The sequence below is a fragment of the Phycodurus eques genome, chromosome 17 (assembly GCF_024500275.1).
Source record: "Phycodurus eques isolate BA_2022a chromosome 17, UOR_Pequ_1.1, whole genome shotgun sequence".
NCBI classification, from domain to species: Eukaryota; Metazoa; Chordata; class Actinopteri; order Syngnathiformes; family Syngnathidae; genus Phycodurus; species Phycodurus eques.
Genome location: NC_084541.1, coordinates 12,028,708 through 12,047,272, shown reverse-complemented (window position 1 = coordinate 12,047,272; position 18,565 = coordinate 12,028,708). Strand labels below are relative to the sequence as shown.

Here is an 18,565-nt window from a genome sequence, read left to right as displayed (position 1 = left end):
CAACCCTCTTTATTGCCAAAAACAATTATCTCAGTGTTGTGGTTTAATTGAAGAAAATGTTGGCTCATCCAGTTATTTATCTGTTTTAGACCGTGACACAACACCTCAATTAGAACTGTAGTCATCTGGAGACACCCCTAGATATAACTCTGTGTCATCTGCATACCTATGATAGTCAAAATTAAAGTTCTGAAGAATTTGACCCAAGGATAGCATATACAGGCTGAACATGAGGGGTCGAAGAACTGACCCTTGAGGGATTCGATCGGTCATTGCCATTCGATTCGAATAATAATAATACCCCCCAAAAAAGTGATCCATGTAAAAGGGGACTTTTCTTATCCAGGGCAAAAGGGCCAATTACGAAGCACCAATAAAGGTCTGTCTGTGCACACCAGACATCACAGGAATCTAGCTCAACTTGCAACTGTTTTGTAAAGAGGAATTGTATAAAATTCATCCTGATTGTGCACGTCTGATCTGCAGCTACAGAAAATGTTTGGTGAAGGTTATTCCTGCTGCCAAAGGATAAGGGACAACTAGTTATTAAATCCAAGGGTTCAATTACTTTTCCCTCCTTGTTCTGTGAATGTTTACATGAAAAATTAAAACATACAACCCCAATTCCAATTAAGTTGGGACGTTGTGTTAAACATAAATAAAAACAGAATACAATGATTTGCAAATCATGTTCAACCTATATTTAATACAAGACAAGATATTTAATGTTTAAACTGATCAATTTTATTGTTTTTAACAAATAATCATTAACTTAGAATTTTATGGCTGCAACATGTTCCAAAAAAGCTGGGACAGGTGGCAAAAAATATATATATATAGAAAATATTCGAACAGTTTAAGGACAATGTTCCTCAACGTACAATTGCAAGGAATTTAGGGATTTCATCATCTACGGTACATAATATCATCAAAAGGAAATCACTGCATGTAAGCGGCAAGGCCGAAAACCAACATTGAATGCCCGTGACCTTCGATCCCTCAGGCGGCACTGCAACAAAAACCGACATCAATTTGTAAAGGATATCAACATATGAGCTCAGGAACACTTCAGAAAACCAATGTCAGTAAATACAGTTTGGCGCTACATCCGTAAGTGCAACTTAAAACTCTACTATGCAAAGCAAAAGCCATTTATCAACAACACCCAGAAACGCCGCCGGCTTGTCTGGGCCCGAGCTCATCCAAGATAGACTGATGCAAAGGGGAAAAGTATTCTGTGATCCGACGAGTCCACATTTGAAATTGTTTTTGGAAATTGTGGACGTCGTGTCCCCCGGCCAAAGAGGAAAAGAACCATCCGGACTGTTATGGACGCATAGTTCAAAAGCCAGAATCTGTGATGGCATGGGTAACTTACACATCTGTGAAGGCACCATTAATGCTGGAAGGTACATACAGGTTTTGGAGAAATATACACTGCCAACCAAGCAACGTCTTTTTCGTGGACGCCTCTGCTTATTTCAGCAAGACAATGCCAAACCACATTCTGCACGTGTTACAGCAGCGTGGCTTTGTAGTAAAAGAGTGCGGGTACTAGACTGGCCTGCCTGCAGTCCAGACCTGTCTCCCATTGAAAAGGTGTGGCGCATTATGAAGCGTAAAATACGACAACGGAGACCCCGCACTGTTGAACAGCTGAAGCTGTACATCAAGCAAGAATTGGAAAGAATTTCACCTTCAAAGCTTCAATAATTAGTGTCCTCAAACGTTTATTGAATGAAAAAGGTGATGTAACACAGTGGTAAACATGACTTTTTTGGAACGTGTTGCAGCCCTAAAATTCAAAGTTAATGCTTATTTGCTAAAAACAATAAAGTTGATCAGTTTTAACATTAAAAATCTTGTATTTGTATTGTATTCAATTAAATATAGGTTGAACATGATTTGCGAATCATTGTATTCTGTTTTTATTTATGTTTAACACAACGTCCCAACTTCATTGGAATTGGGGTTGTAATTGTTTGTGTGGTATTAGTTTAAGCAGTCTATGTTTATTCTTGTGGTTTAGATGAATATCAGACCACATTTCATGACCAATTTATGCAGAAATTCCAAAGGGTTTCCATACTTTTTCCCTCCCAATGTACTTTGTTGTTTAATTCCACGCCCGACTGGTGGGCAGGGACTGTGGAGACCCAACTATTTCTATACAAGCAATAAAAACTAAATTTTCCATAAAAATTTCCCCTTTAAAGTTTTCCAAACTGATGGTCAAGGTCCAAAATCGATCCATTTTGGGCCCCTGCTATAATTTATTTTATTGATCATCATGCAGGCACTCCATTCCATTGGCAAAAACCATTTTGGTTGATTTTTTGTCATAAATTCATGTCCTCTGTGTTCTTTGTCATGAGTTTATATGCAGTATTGTCAATGATACGGCAAGGCGTTATATTTCATATTGATTATTCAGTGCTGGATACGTGATTGTTTGCATAAATACTAGGGAAAAACACATCATTGCCAAAAAGAGCTGTTTAGAAGTGACATTGGGTACCAAATAAGGAGCCTTATTCCTTCAAGTTATTAGTAATACAGTGGTTCTGTGCTTCAAAGGCAACACGATTAATACTTCAGCTCGAGGGATGGCTATTATTCATGCGTCTTCCTTTCGATGCTTATTCCTGTGATGCAGACAAAACATGTTGTCTCTGAACTTGTGTTTTTACTTGATTAGTTTTTGGACAGGGTCGGAACAAACCAAAAAAAAAAAAGTCGCATCATGTCACAGCCAATGGAACGAATAAATCCACTTTTGCAGGTTAACTGTAGGTATTTTCTCCTTGAATCAATTTTTCCCTTGCCTGCACCTCATCTGTTGAAGTCAGTTTTTGATTTCACGCCCAAGGGTGAGTGTAACATTTACTTGCTTGTGTTGTTGTAAGGAACATGATCATCATTAGGAATGTGCCCCAATGTGGCCCTGAATTCAAAACGATTAAAAATGTTTTCAATGTTTACTTACTGTTAATTTTCCATGCACACAGTATGTTGCAAGTCAATTTTGATTGTCTACATTAAGATTCACAGGTAGTTGTTTTTTCTCTCTCAAAATTATTTCACTTTAATGGATGGATGATTAAGCTGTAATGTTTCATCGAAATGGGAAAGTGTTATTTTTTATTTTCTTCATTGTCTGCTTGCTTTTACAGATGCAGCTCTCACACCTGTGTCAACGCACCCTCTGACCTCTGTGTGACTTCTGCTCCTTATGGTAAATGGTAAAATGGTAAAAGGACTGCACTTCCAGTATATAGCGCTTTATCGACACCGTCACAGTGCCCAAAGCGCTTTAGAAAGCCTCAAATTCACCCACACATTCATACACCAATGGGCAGCTGGTTCAGTGTCTTGCCCTGCCAACATGCACACTGTCGTAGCCGGGATTCGAACCACTAACCCTTTGGTCACTGGAGGACCCACTCTTATCTACTGAGCTGTTTAATATGTATGGTCATTCGTATGCAGTTTTACTCATTACTGTTTCAAGATTTCCCCATGGTCCAAAGACAAACAGCTGCATTTTCCAGCCAGAACCTATGCAGATGTGATAATTGTTGGAAATTTCAGTTGCAAGGTTCCTACCATTAACAGTATCCCTTGATACAACAGGCACTGGTGACTTTAAGATCAATTTTAGTTGACATGGTTTAAATTCCAGCACTTGTACAACAGGATTCCATTTTAAAATATTTTCATTTTTATCTGTTTTGGGTCAAATTTCAACGTTAAAGAATGACATTTGGAGTATTTTTTTGTTTTATTGCTGTCAAATGTCAAAATGGGTCATATTTGACCCAAACAGTATGTGAGGGTTTGTGTCAAGTGTATGTTCATGACTGTTAAATTTCTAAAGCCTATCCTTTTAACAATTTTCTCGAATGGTATTTTTGTGTGTTCATGTCCTACAAACCTGATGTGATCTTTTTCAGCATTAAGGGCAGAGGACAGCTAGTAGACTTATCTCTACCAGGCAGCGTTTTCCTTTTTTTGCCGAGCCTTGCGTTGGGCTGCTTTATCTGCCCCTGACATGTTCGCTCTCGCTGGGTGAATGTCAATTCTTCTTCTTCCACCTCCTCCTCCTCCTCATTCTTGCCGAATCTCCCAGGCTTTGCTCCCCTTTCTGGATGCCAGCAGCTTGTAGTGATGGAGCAGACCGCTGTCACACACCAGTAAGTGTTTAGCTTGTTGAGCGCTTGTCTTCACCACTGAGCCTGACAGCAAATAATGTTTGGGGAAGCTGTTTTATTCTTTCTTGGTGTTCTAGTCACAGGCCAAAACATTAGGTACACTTGCATAATGTAATGAAATCCGATACGAGAGCTGAATCAATAATTCTGCCTTTACAAAGATAACGATGCTCACTTTTAAGGCAGACAGATAAAATACTATTTTATTATTGTTTTAAATCTTAAAGATGAGATGAGTGTTGTGGCTGAAAGTCTATTTATTCATTTCTAATAAGGAAATAATGTTTTTTTTTTTAATAAATTGCTCTATTTCTCAGATCCAAAATGCAATGGTTAGGTTGTAAGCAATTTTCTCCCAATTAATAAAGAAAATAATGCCAATTTAATTTATTACCATCATGAAAACCTTTTAACTGTACAGTCAATGCCTTAAGTAACATACTGCGTTTCTGTGTGTGTGTGTATATATATATATATATATTATGGCAAGTGTTTCATGCAAATTCACTAAACGTCTACCGTATGTAACAAGTCTATGTCAAATAGACCCTCTCGATCAGGGTCCATGTTTCAGGAAAAGGAGGGTGGAGGTTTCTCCACAGGAAGTGACATGAACTGCTGGTCAAACAGCGTCCCTTACTCGAGCGCAGTCGCACTGACTCAGCCCGGCCTTGGTGTCACCACGACGACCGTCACCACCATCACGCAGACGGGGGGCGACTGGAGCAGCGGCCTGTTTGACATCTGCGCAGACGAGCGCACGTGTAACTGATGTTATGCATGTGTTGTCCTTCTTTGATTCCATTGGTTAAGATTGTGTTCTTCTCGTGCAGGTGTCGTCGGTGCTGTGGCGCCGTGCTGTTTGGACCTGAGTCTCGCTCACCAGTACGGGGAGTGTCTCTGTTTGCCTCTCCTGCCAGGGTCCTCCTTCGCTCTGAGGGTTGCGCTCAGGGAGAGGTACAAGATACGAGTGAGTCTCACGTACAGAACAGGACAGATTTACCATGGGCACCAAAAAATAATAAAAAATGGAAGATACGACAAGAAATCAAGAGGGTTCTTACTCCAACATGGTGACTGTTTTTAAAGTGTGTTTTTGTAAATATTTCATCATACCTTTCCCTGAAGCAACGCTCAAGAACCGACACTTTACTACAATGTAAAGTAGTCAGTCTACAACTTGTATAACGGTGTACATTTACTGCCCTGTGGAGATGCGGTAAATAACAATACGAGAACCAGTCATGTCCACATACAGTTTTTTTTTTAAATTCAAATAGCCAACCACTCCCTTTGAAGCCAACAACTCCCTTTAACCTTTTCATCTCCTGCACCTCCTTGGACGATACACATCCCTGGTGAATGTCTCCCTCTTGTGGGTGACCAAAGCCCCCTCAAAATTACATAATACACAATGTCTAAACCAATGGCAACAAAAGTGAGTACACCCAGAAGTGAAAATGTCCAAAATGCACAATGAGCCATTTTTTCTCTTTAGGTGACTCATTAGTGTTACAAGGTCTCAGGTATGAATTGGGAGCGGGTGTGTTAAATTTGGTATTGGTGAAATACAAAATCAATAGCATGCTTGCGCTAAGCTCAAAAAGCAAGCTGTAAAAGTTTGATCTCTTAATTCGTCAAAAATCTTAGCCTCATAGAATACTCAAAATCAATAGGATGACCTCGAACAATAATGTGACAATGTGTGTGTGTGTGTGTTGTGTTCATCTACAGGGTAACATTTGCGACGACTGGAGCGCCGTGTGTTGCTGTTACTCCCTGGCCGTGTGTCAGATGGCACGAGAGCTGAAGCGGCGCACGGTGACTCGGACGTACCACGTATCCACCGCACTACAGTGCTCGTGAACTGGAACCACGACCTCCAGACCTGACCCCGAAGGTCTCACGTACTTGAACTCAGCAGTGTCAATTCCAAAGGCCCCTGAAGAAAAGCTGCACAAACCACTTTATTAGGTACACCTGCACAATGTAATGAGATGCAATCGGAAAGCTATAGCCACAATTGTGTCTTAATATAAAATACAAACGCTCACTTTATGTTGTCTAACTGTCAGTGTCAATCAAAACTAAGCATTATTATTACATTTTTAGAGGTGTAACGATCGATTAATCAACAACTAATCGCATATCAAACTATCGACAACTATTTTGATAAATGATTAATCATTGAGAGACCTTGTCCAAATCCTCAGAATTTTATCCTCTCAACAGTAAATAATCCCAGATTTCTGTAGTGCTCCGTGAAAGCAGACCAGTTATCTCTATGTTTAATCAAAATAAGATGTTTGCAAACATCTGACTTTGGAAAACAAAACAAAAATGTCACCATTTTATGACATGGTACAGACCAAAGCAATAACTAAATCACAATCAATTTATGTTTGTACATTTTCTGCACTGTCAATTTGAAAAAAATCCTATTCTTGAATAAAGGAATGGAAATGAAAACATATTTTTAATCCGATTCATTGTTTAAACAAGAAAATAATCGTCATATTAATTGATTATTCAAATAATCCTTAGTTGCAGCACTAATTTTTATATAGCTTTTGCATCATCTTTTCTAATGTATTGACTTTTCTAATCACATTCATTTTGGTTACCTTATATAGTCCACATGTGAGGGACAAAATATCAACAACAGATTTAAGTTTGAAGCAATTACACTAATCTTAACTACAGCCACAATAATAAATGTACAGTATTGTTAAATTAATACATCTGTCCGTGTCAGTGAAACATGCATTATTTATTATAATGAGTCAATATCACCATCATGAATTCATTGCAGACAGACAAAGTACATACAAACAGCAAAATATTCAAACTTCCTGACAGAATGAACATTTTTGGGGTAATGTTAGCATTTAATGAGCACACTGTGGAGCCTCACTTACAGTAGCAACATGATTCTATTAGCACGCTGCCTGTGTCTAACACGCGGCACGATAGCCGACTGGTTAGAGCGTCTGCCTCGCAGTTCTGAGGCGTGGGGTTCAATCCCCGGCCCCGCCTGTGTGGAGTTTGCATGTTCTCCCCGTGCCTGTGTGGGTTTTCTCCGGGCACTCTGGTTTCCTCCCACATCCCAAAAACATTCATTAATTGGAGACTCTAAATTGCCCGTAGGTGTGAGTGCGACTGGTTGTTTGTTTGTATGTGCCCTGCGATTGGCTGGCAACCTGCCCGATGATAGCTGGGATAGGCTCCAGCACGCCCGTGACCCGAGTGAGGAGAAGCGGCACAGAAAATGGATGGAGGGATTTCTAAAATGTTTTCATATTGATTTAGATGTCACTGTGACAGAGTGGACATGTTTGGCTTGACTACATCCAACTACACACATTTAATTATGAGCCAAAAACCTATTGAGCACAAGTGCTATCGAGATGGATGGATGGATAGGGGGGGGGCACAATAAATCTACAAACTTTACTGCCATAAGCCGCTTTGTCTGGTTTTCATCAGAATGCATTATAGGAAAAAAAGAAAAAGTCATTATCTGTATTATTTTCCTGCACGTCCAGAGATATGAGCCTCATAATCTTTCCAGCTGCCGTGTTGTAATGCTTTATGGATTTTGCAGGAGCTTTTTTGATTTTTGTCTTTCACACCAAAGGTCAGCTGACACATTAAATGTAATCGCTCTCTCTTACATGATGGCGAGGTAAAGCGAGGAAGTAATGCGGGCGCAAAACTGGGCCTCTGGAGAGCCAATACAGTAGATATGAAAAGTCAACACACCCCTGTTCAAATGCCAGATATTTGTGATGTCAAAAAAATGAGACCCAAGATTAATCAAGTCAAAACTTTTTTTCACCATTAATTTGACCAATAGACTGGACAACTCATTTGAAGAAAGACAAAAAAAAAATGGGGATGTGGCTGTGTTGAGAATTAACCAATCACATTCAATACTCACACACACCTGCTTCCATTTTTTATGTGTGTGTTTGACATTCATACTTTAGATTGCGCAGGTACCTAATGAAGTGGCCAGCAAGGACCCAAAAGATGCCCGAGTGACCCCTGACGAGACAAGCCGAAAGTCACAACAACAGCTGCAGTTAAAAGCCGAGGTACAGCGTGTTGATAACAAATAGAATTTTCATACTTGCTGTTATGCCTTTACGCATCCCCGCCTGCGTTCCCACCCTGCAGGCGTTCAATCATGTTATTAATCTTGATTGCCTTGTTTCCCTCAATTTGAAATGCCAGCCAGCAAGCGTTCACCGTGAGGGTGTGAAAACATCACTATGCGCAAACCAGATGGGTGCTCAAAGGGCAAACATGTCATTTATTACCATCTAGTGGAGGTCGCTGACGACCTGGAAAGCAATTCATCGCAATTCGGGAAAAAAGGAAAAATGAAGTGTTGCATACAGTGAACCATGCATGTTTTCTTGTGAAAACCTATTTTCTGCTGCCTCAAAAGTAATCTATTTGCGTATTTTTGTTTTTTGGGGGGAATTCTATAAAATGCCACAAGATGGCGACAAAGCCCTGCCTCATAAGAAAGTAGTGTTTGTTTAGCTATTGTGTTTGCTGACAAAATTTCCGAGCTACAAGTAAAAAAAACAAAAATATGTCGGAATCTGTCTGAAAATAAACACTAGGAACAGAGTGACGGCATAGAAAAATTATGAAAAAGGAAAAGCGGATTGGAAAGTTCTCTGAACTCCATCATAATTTTTATTTTTATTTTTTATTTTTTAATAGCACTTGTTCTCATCGGTTAGGCAGGGGTACTCCATGGACTGTTCAACAGTCAGTCGCAGGTTTTTTGAACTTCCTGGTTGGAAGAAGGTCAAGAAATAATTTTTCAACATCTTTTGCATAATCCCCCACCCCCCAAAAAAAAGAGAGAGTGTAAAAAGTAAGATTCCAGTTCAGTTTGAAGTCTGGCTTGGGACCATGCTGTGGGTTTGGAGATTTTCCCAGTCCTCCTAAGTGGAAAAGGGACCCAGCAGCAAAAACATGACATGGAAATATGCCTGACAACAAACCCATACACTCAAAATGTAGGACTTTAGGTCATTTTTGGGTCCAGCCGGTTCCCCCTCTGTGGATTCAGAAGGTTTATTGGCTTTTGGATACAGCTGTGTTATCCAGAAACATGATTCTGTCACAGTCAGGATCTAAGGGTGGGGAAGCAAAAAAAAAAAAAATGGGCCACTGGGAAAAGTGGGATTTCCTCCCACTTTTGGGTATTGCCAGCTACCCACTGCGGATAGGAAATGTTTCACAGCCCTACTGACTGTAAAACGGGATGTGGCAGTGCCATCCCAAAAATAAAATAAAAAAATCCTTCGATAATGCCTACTTAGCCACCAGGGGGCAGTCTTGCTGCAGATGTCAATCTGCTGTTTTCTAATAATAATCCTAAGGAGTGAAACTGCCCCAGAGGGAGAAGTAGTCAGTCCAGTGTACTGATCTGAGGTCAGACCCTCGATTCCCAAAGCAGGAGAAGAAGTCAAGATTCCAAGCAGTCAGCAGGCAGGCCATAAAACTGTACGCTCATATTACTTCCTGCACTTTCGGCATCAAAACGCACAGATGTATCGGCTGTGGAATACACACGCTTATAGAAAACAGCCCTTTCGGGAAATTTGTGGATGATTAATTTAGGCTGTATCACTGTGATGTGATTGCACACTTTTACCACTCACAAACAGCTGAAATGAAAACACAGCTCAAGGGGGAACACGTATAAAACAGCCTAAAGATGCACACCCACCAGCACCAGCACTATGTAAAGATGACGAGGCGACAAAGAAGCGTTATGTTGATCAAACCGCCATTCTCATTTTTTGGGTTACGTGGTGAACTCATGGCTTCAGGGGACTGGATTTCCAAAGAATTCAACACAATAAAGTCCATTTTTAGGAGGACTTCCATCAAGGCTTCATGCAATTTAAAATTAGCTGCAAAAAGCTTAAGTGGGTCGATTCTTAGTTCCATACGGAAAGAAAGAGGTGGATATTAAAATGTATTTATTTTAGTAAGCCAACACTGGTAAAGTCGTCCAGGAGAAATATAAATGAGAAAAGTGCAATCAAATGCACAAAGCTGGAATATAGTTGATCCCCTGGTGATATAACATGCAGCACTTGGGTTTAGACATACGCACATGCATGCACGCACAGGGCTAGAAGTCAAGAGTTATGCCACACAAGCACAGTAAGACAAAAAAAACCTACACCCACAGTATGTCATGGGGAAATGAGCTCATTATCACATTTACAGTTTTTGCCAATCGAGACCAAACGCTCAATGTCCTGAACCCACTTATGAATTGGACACCCTTTTGGTGGAACATTAAACACTTTTCAGCCGCAGCTTGTGAACATATTTTCACCCACTAAAACACATTTTGCACTCTGATGCCCCTGTGTTGCATATTGGCAAGCAAGGGTAGCAAAAGTGAAAGCACAGCTGGCGCAACATAAACACATCAACTCAAAATTGATCACACTTTATGTGCTAATGATGTGAAGAAACCAATGTAAGCCAGTTCAGGGAGTTTCACTATGAATGGAGACAATCAGAGAGAAAGAGGCAGAGTAAGAGGTGGCCAAGGAGAAAGAGGAGGTACAGTACAAGACAAAAAGTAATTAGGTATTTCAGATGAAATTCATTGTGAACTTTCGTAGAGCATGTGCTTTGACAATGAGGGAAGCGGGAATGCAGTTAGTGCAGCCCAACCTCAGCAGATTCTTTGTGTCCACCATACTGTAGTCCGAAGATTCTGAGACGTGAACAGGTAATTGCTTATTTCGTTAACCTACATCACCGGTGTCAAACCCAAGGCCCAGGGGCCAGATCTGGCCCACCGCATCATTTTATATGGCCCGCGAAAGCAAATTGTGTGTATCAATTTCTATGATTCTTGTTCAAGTCTGTATCAAAATTACAAATGACTTTTGTTTTGAAAAAATGCATTTGTATTGTGAAGAGTAAAGATAATATAATAATAATAATTCTGTTTTTAGGCTCCAGCACGCCCGCGACCCTAGTGAGGAGAAGCAGCTCAGAAAATGGATGGATGGATGTTTAAGGTGTGGAGAAAATGGGCGGAGGTTTCAAGAAACATGTTTTGGCAATTGAGAAAACTGTATTATGATGATGATGATGATGATGATGACAATGGGGTGGGGCATTTTTCTTGTCCCCCTACAATGAAGATGCAATGAAATAGTGTTTTGTAATAAATGTTTCATAAAATCACCCAACAAAAATTATATTATATTTACAAAATAATAATCTTCCATCTTTTTACAATATAATAATCTTCCAGCTATAGAGCATGTTTTACTGTCTGTACTTAATAGCAGGACTGCAAAATTAGCCCAATTCTTGTCATTTTTGTATAATTAAAAACTATTATATTTCATTATACTAATTGCAGCCAATGATGGGCTACACACACAAGTAACCTATTTTTGTACTGGATCTGCCATTTTGTTATCCACCCCCCGTCACAGTTTTGTCAGAATAAAGCAGCAAGAAACGGACTCCGACAGCACCGAAATAATGAAGGCGAGGTGCGCATTTATCACTTTGATCACTGAGGTGACACTCCATTCAGTGGAGTATATAGACACTATGCACTCTCATATACAGAATTGTATTACTTGTGCAGTGCAAAGGGTAGTTTAAGACACTGAGATGAAACCGAGTTCAGGGAACAGGAGGAGAGGAGGGGGAAAGAAAGGCACAATTAGAAATAATTTTCGCACCAACGGCAACATCATTGATTTATCGATACACACAGCACAGCCATAATACGGTTTTTAGTTTTGTTGTGTTTGGTTTTGTTTTGTTTGTTTACTTGCAGTACTTCAGCGATATAGTGAGTACTTTTGTGAGTGCACTTTCTCTGCTTCAGTTAAATGGAAAAGGAGGTGTGATGCATTCTGGGACCTTATTGTGTTGCAGTTCCAATTAGAATGTCACTCAGGGAAATGTACAGCTACGCCAAGGTTGAACTGTTAACAAAAGCGACAAACATGTCTTGCAGTGTGCATATTTTTGTGTTTGTTTATTTGTTGATGTTTTTTTTTGTTTTTTTGTTTTTTGGCTCGTTGACAGTGGTTAAAAGAGATACAAGGCTGGATTTACATTGCATTGTTCAAGTGACGCAATTCCGACAAGTCGCAGCAGCACAAACAACAACGAGAAAACCACATAGAATCGATTATCCTTATAGATCGGAATCTAACCTCTTCCAAAGAAATCCGATTTCGTATCGGATACCTGCCAATGTTAAAGCAACATAGAAAGCAAACACATTAAAAACATCCGTGGTAAAGCGAAAGCATAGACCAGTGATTCACTAGTGGTACGTGGGCTCCCTCTAGTGGTACGCAAAGTCCACCATTCACTCCTACGGTACACATAGCCAAAGCACAGGACACTTCATACTTTTTTAATCTTCCTATGTTTAAGTGTAGTGTTAATATTCAAGCCGTGCGTAATGTTACAGTTACATTTTTGTAAAAGCACTTTCTTAAGTACAGTTCAGTTGTATTTAACTTTTAAGTACAATTTAATTGTTTAAGTACATTTTTTTATTTCGTATATTTAGCTTCTCTTTTCTTATGTTTATGTTTAGAAATGCTGGTGATTTTGGGAGGCTGGAACAGATTGAGGGCATTTCAGTTCATTTCAATGGGAAAAATTACTTTCAAATACAAATAAATTGAGTTGCAGGCTTGATTATGGAACGTAGTGAACTCACAAGTCAAGGTACTGTATTAACCGATTGTTCGCACCACGCTGGAGTCTTGGTTGTGTTCAGTGAGTTTTTCTATCAAATTGAATGGGATGAAATGTTTGGCCGCTCACAGCTAAACGCTAACTAACGTCTCTTGTCTCTGCAGGCTAGCTGAAGACATATTGGCGTACGAGGTACACCAGAGGGGGAGAAAGACTCCTTTGAAGGTGCCATCTCGACTACTTTCATGTGAAAGCTTCAAAGTGAATGTTTACGCTCGCTCCACAAGGACTATTTGTTATTCCGCTGCCGGTAACGCCCTCGCTGGCTGGGGGACCCCGTGATGCCGAGGGGGGCCTTGTGCTTCAGGATCCGGGAGGCCCCCGTTCCTGACTCCTTCCACTGATTTGACGAAGTTGTACTAGTTTGTGTTGGGTGAGTCATCTTTTTACCACCAAGACAGTTGTATGACTTTTACAGTGTCATACCAAGTTATATTTATATAAATTCACATATATACCTGTACAGTTTATCAACACTGGCGGCACGGTGGAAGACTGGTTAGAGCGTCTGCCTCACAGTTCTGAGTACCCGGGTTCAATCCCCGGTCCCGCCTGTGTGGAGTCTGCATGTTCTCCCCGTGCCTGCGTGGGTTTTCTCCGGGCACTCCGGTTTCCTCCCACATCCCAAAAACATGCATTAATTGGTGACTCTAAATTGCCCGTAGGTGTGAATGTGAGTGCGAATGGTTGTCTGTTTGTATGTGCCCTGCGATTGCCCGGCAACCAGTTCAGGGTGTACCCCGCCTCCTGCTCGATGACAGCTGGGATAGGCTCCAGCACGCCCGCGACCCTAGTGAGGAGAAGTGGTTAAGAAAATGGATGGATGGATGTATCAACACTAACACACATACAGTATGCAGTTTTAACTTCTTAGTAATCATATCCTGTTTCTTGGTCACCTACACTTTTAACTCAAAAACCGAAGGATATTTCATGATTAGTCATCTGTATCATGAAATATCCTTCATCAAATGACAATATCCATCCATCCATCTGACAATATCCATCCATCCATCAACCCATTTTCTGTACCGCTTATCCTCACTAGGGTCGTGGGCGTGCTGGAGCCTATCCTCGTTATCTTCGTATTATTACGAAAATATATCAATAGAAATTGAAAGTAAATATACATTGAACCATTTATTATGTTTACCAAATTAGTCATTCAAAATTTCCTCAGATGCAATTCTCCAAGTAAAAAAAAACAAAACAATAATTATACAGGTATAGGTAAAAACAATAATCTTCTGGTATGGCATTTACTATGAATTGACCAAATTATAATGCACGGAAGTAACAAAGGTCAATGTTTCATTTAACGTTGTATTAATGAATGAATATATAACGTAAAATGAAGTTATAAAAACATGTTGTATAATGTATACCATTAGATATAATGCATACATTTTAAAATTTGATTTAAAAACATTTATTAAACATCTTTATGTTACCCAGTTCCACACAATTGTATATTTTTTCATTATTAATAATGAGTCATCACATCAAATGAAACAAAATGAAATTCATTTTTTGTGTGGTACCGAACCTGATTATGTTGCTTACGGTGTTGTTGTGATATTGCGAGCCGGTAACAAAGTTGTAGGCAATGCAAGCAGTGGTCTAGTAGCAGCTCAGTGATGTGGTGTGTCCCTTATGACCTATGCAGGTCCAAATTGAAATTGAATTTTATTTCTTTTTTCTGCGCAAACAAAGGTTCTTCCACCAGCGAGCCTTCAGGACAGGATGGCAGAAAAAAGCAAACGATCCCACAAGCCCAAATGAAAAACATGGGTGTTAAGTCAGTGACAGAGGGCCTCCAGGCAAAAGCAAACACAACCTTTTTTACATTTTCTTCATTTTATTTTTTTCTCTTGTCACTTTGCAAAAGATACACTTGAAAGGAACATTTTGATATGGGGGGGGGAAACACTTCCTTTTATGGTCTGCTGACCGCTTCAGCTTCTGCCACACTTTTAGAAATGCACTCTAATTCACTACTGGCTGATGGAACGCTGATGGAATTGGAAGCCTTATTACTTATGAAAAGGTTAGCACAGGGGTTCTCAAATACAAGTACACCTTTAAATTATAAAAAATAAAGAAAGAAAAAGTCACATCGTTGGGGTTCATTCAAAGATATTAAACTGGAAGTATGCAATCCCACACAATATTTTCCGTACATGTTTCTAAAATACATGGAATATTGCTGATATTAAATGTTTATCATTATTATTATTATATTATTGTTGTTGTTTATTTTCAATATGTACATGTGGTATTTTTAGAATGCTATTAATAATCCATCCATCCATCCATTTTCTGAGCCGCTTCTCCTCACTCCTCACTAGGGTCACGGGCGTGCTGGAGCCTATCGCAGCTGTCATCGGGCAGGAGGCGGGGTACACCCCGAACTGGTTGCCATCCAATCGCAGGGCACATACAAACGAACAACCATTCACACTCACATTCACACCTCCGGGTAATTTAGAGCCTCCAATTAATGCATGTTTTTGGAATGTGGGAGGAAACCGGTGTGCCCGGAGAAACCCCACACAGGCACGGGGAGAACTTGCAAACTCCACGCAGGCGGGGCGGGGGATTGAACCCCGATCCTCAGAACTGTGAGGCAGACGCTCTAACCAGTCGTCCACCATGCCGCCTATTATTAATAATAAGTAATAATAATAATAATTAATGGTTGTGTTTTTATAAGTTAAAAATAATGTAATTTCTTTGAGCAATGAACAACAAGCATGTCATTATTACCGAAGTGTTTGAGACAGTGTGTATAAGTGACCAAAGTGTTCCAGTTGTATGTCTGTATAAAACGCATAAACTACTGTTCAAAATTTGGAGATTAATTTAATGTTATATGCATTGAAAAAAAAAAAACACTTCTAAGTGACCCCAAACCTTTAGATGGTACAGGTGTGTACATATATATATATATATATAGCTTTTCCCATTGTAATATCTTAATTAATCTTAATTCCGTTGCATGATTGCGCCGCACTGTCACATTGTCATCCTTGTTTATTGTGAAAAACAACGCCTGCGGGCCATTTGCAATACATCACAGCACATTAAATGTCCTTGTCAGCAGTTCCATATGACCCGTGTGTATATGTTGCCTCGTCTATAAGATGTTGGTAAATGTTGCATAATGCTTTCATATCCACTACACACACACACACGCACACACACACACACACACACACACAGATACACTGACCTGGTCCTGCCATTGATGTACTGGAGGTGTTTTTTCATCAAAGTGTGTCAGTTTGGGCACCCGTCCGTGTGTGCGCAATATTACTATACTGCATGTCAAAGGCTTCAGCACTTTGCTGTGTAAAATGTGTAGGTGGCGCATGGAGTGATGGCAAGAGAGTGCAAGAAACGATGATGAAAAATCCTGTGGAATGATTTTTCCGTCCCCCGCCGAGGCCACCTCGAGCTGTCCTTCCCTCCGTCTCTTGTCCCGCACTCTCCGTGGTTGACTCGTGTTGCAGCTTTGGTGGTGGAACAGTGATGAATAAACCAACACGGGCTAATTGTAACAAACTTGCCTAGAGCTGATTGGTAGTAGAGCAAGGGTCTTTGTGAGACTGTTACATCTTGCACATTAGAGCAACCAACAACCAAGAAGTGAACAGAAACAGGGGAACTCCAGATACATCATACTTAATGAGGCGTAGCTGGAAAGGACATAAGGGGAGGTAAGAAGCTGATCGGTGGAGACACTAGGGGCTGAAGCAATATGTTCGTTAATCTGTCCGTCCATATGTCCATCGAGCCATCCATTGATACATCCATGTCCATTGACATAATGATCTGTCCGTCCGTCCATGTGTCAAATGATCTACTCTATTTGTTGCTCGACGGTCCTTCAATCAATTGATCCGTCCATAAATCTGTTGGTCTCTAGCTCTGTCTGTCCATGCAACCATCTAATGATAGAGTTGTTCTTCTGTTGGTCTGTCAATCAATCAATTAATCAATCGGTCTACACACCTGTCCAGCACTCGATCTGTCTGTCCATCTGCCTGTCCGTCTAGCCATCTAATGATCGAGATGTTCGTCCAGCTCATCCATCCATCCGTCTGTCCGTCTAATGATCGAGCTGTTGTGCTCTCGATCTATCTGTCCATTCATCTGTCTGTCAATCTTTCTTATAATTGAGCTGTCCTTCTGTCTAACCTCTCGGTCTCTGTCCATCCATCCATTCTTCCATTAGTGTAACTGTCCTTTTCCCATCCATTCATTCACCTGGTTAAATGTTGGTCCATCCATCTAGTCTCACAATCTTGTGGAAGGGAAAAGTTGATACCGAGCTGGATAAAGCAGGAAGACTTTTAGCATCCTTCCATTTGTAAATTCTTTCATCATCTTCCATTGACTGGAAAGTATCCTGCTGACTAAACGACGCTTACTAACGGATGAACAAATAACCATCACCAATCTTATTCTCACTTTTGTTAACATTTGGGCCTTAGGTGAGTTCTAACCATCAGTGTAAGCATTTCAACAAATACTGGCGATCATGTGTAACCACCAAGGTCAGATCTCTTCAAACAAAGTAGTGTGAACAAGTCATAGAAATGTGAAAAAGAACCAAGCGGCCTCATCCCCTTCAAAGAAGAACACCAGGCTGCGGTCATGCGAGCGTGTCCAATCTAGCGAGCGAGTCTCTTCAGAGGATGACACGTCACTCAAAGGCAGACAAAAACAATGAAGCGCAATGGAGCGTTGAGCGAGCCGACTGGTGGCGGTGTCATTCAGCACGCGGAGGACATATGCCGATATGCAGGATGCGGAAATTTGTGAGACAGTGATACACCGACATGAGCGTCCAACATTCGTTGCTATCGCCTGCGTGGAAAAGTTCACTCAAATCAAGTACGGGATTAAGATGAAGAACAGTTCCGGCCGATGAAACCAATAGTGAAGGCAAGGAAATGAAACAAAGCAACAAAACACTGTTGAAGTGAGAGACTGACAGTTTGTTGTGATCACAGTAAGTGAGGAAATAGATCCAATTACAGAGTATTTGTCCATGCTGTCAGCAAACATCATAATTTAGGGCTGGGGGGGAATCTAATAACTCGGCTAAGTAGAGTTAAAAAATAGGTTGACACAAAATTTGAAAAAAAGAAAAAAAAGTTGGGCACGGAACCATGTTTGTCACGGAAATATATTGCAGATGGACACAGTTTTGGGCCAATGATCAAATTTGCCAAAACCAACAAAGAAGCGTCTGTTAGTGATTTTTAAGACACGTTAGATGTATAATGTACAGTACATATAACATGATAAGTTTGAGTGAGCTGAATGATATATTTTTTTATTTTTTCCTTAAAAATGTACGTAATCGCTAGCACGCTAAGGCGAATCGTGATTACTAACCATTTGGCATTATGCGCTCTTAAATTCTTAAATATACCGTCCCCTCAGTACCAACATATGCCGTTTACGGATTAAAGTCAAGCCCTAAAAAATGAGAATACAATGCATGTTTGTGGTTTAAAAAAAATAAATAAATCATTATTTAAATTGTC

General features: G+C 40.2%; 1 protein-coding gene across 2 annotated transcripts; it reads left to right on the top strand.

The window, feature by feature from the left end:
- Nucleotides 1-4,059: 4,059 nt before the first annotated feature.
- On the top strand, nucleotides 4,060-8,297 carry plac8l1 (PLAC8 like 1). Of its 2 annotated transcripts, XR_009770219.1 has the most exons (5): nucleotides 4,060-4,193; nucleotides 4,758-4,975; nucleotides 5,045-5,181; nucleotides 5,946-6,185; nucleotides 8,201-8,297. XR_009770219.1 is itself a non-coding variant. In XM_061702847.1 (4 exons), the coding sequence occupies exons 1-4, from the start codon at nucleotides 4,168-4,170 to the stop codon at nucleotides 6,075-6,077; spliced, it is 513 nt and encodes a 170-aa protein (XP_061558831.1). In that variant the 5' UTR covers nucleotides 4,060-4,167; the 3' UTR covers nucleotides 6,078-6,624. The 2 variants fall into 2 exon arrangements, 1 of the variants encoding a protein (XP_061558831.1); XM_061702847.1 differs by lacking the exon at nucleotides 8,201-8,297 and having other exon boundaries at nucleotides 5,946-6,624.
- Nucleotides 8,298-18,565: the final 10,268 nt, after the last annotated feature.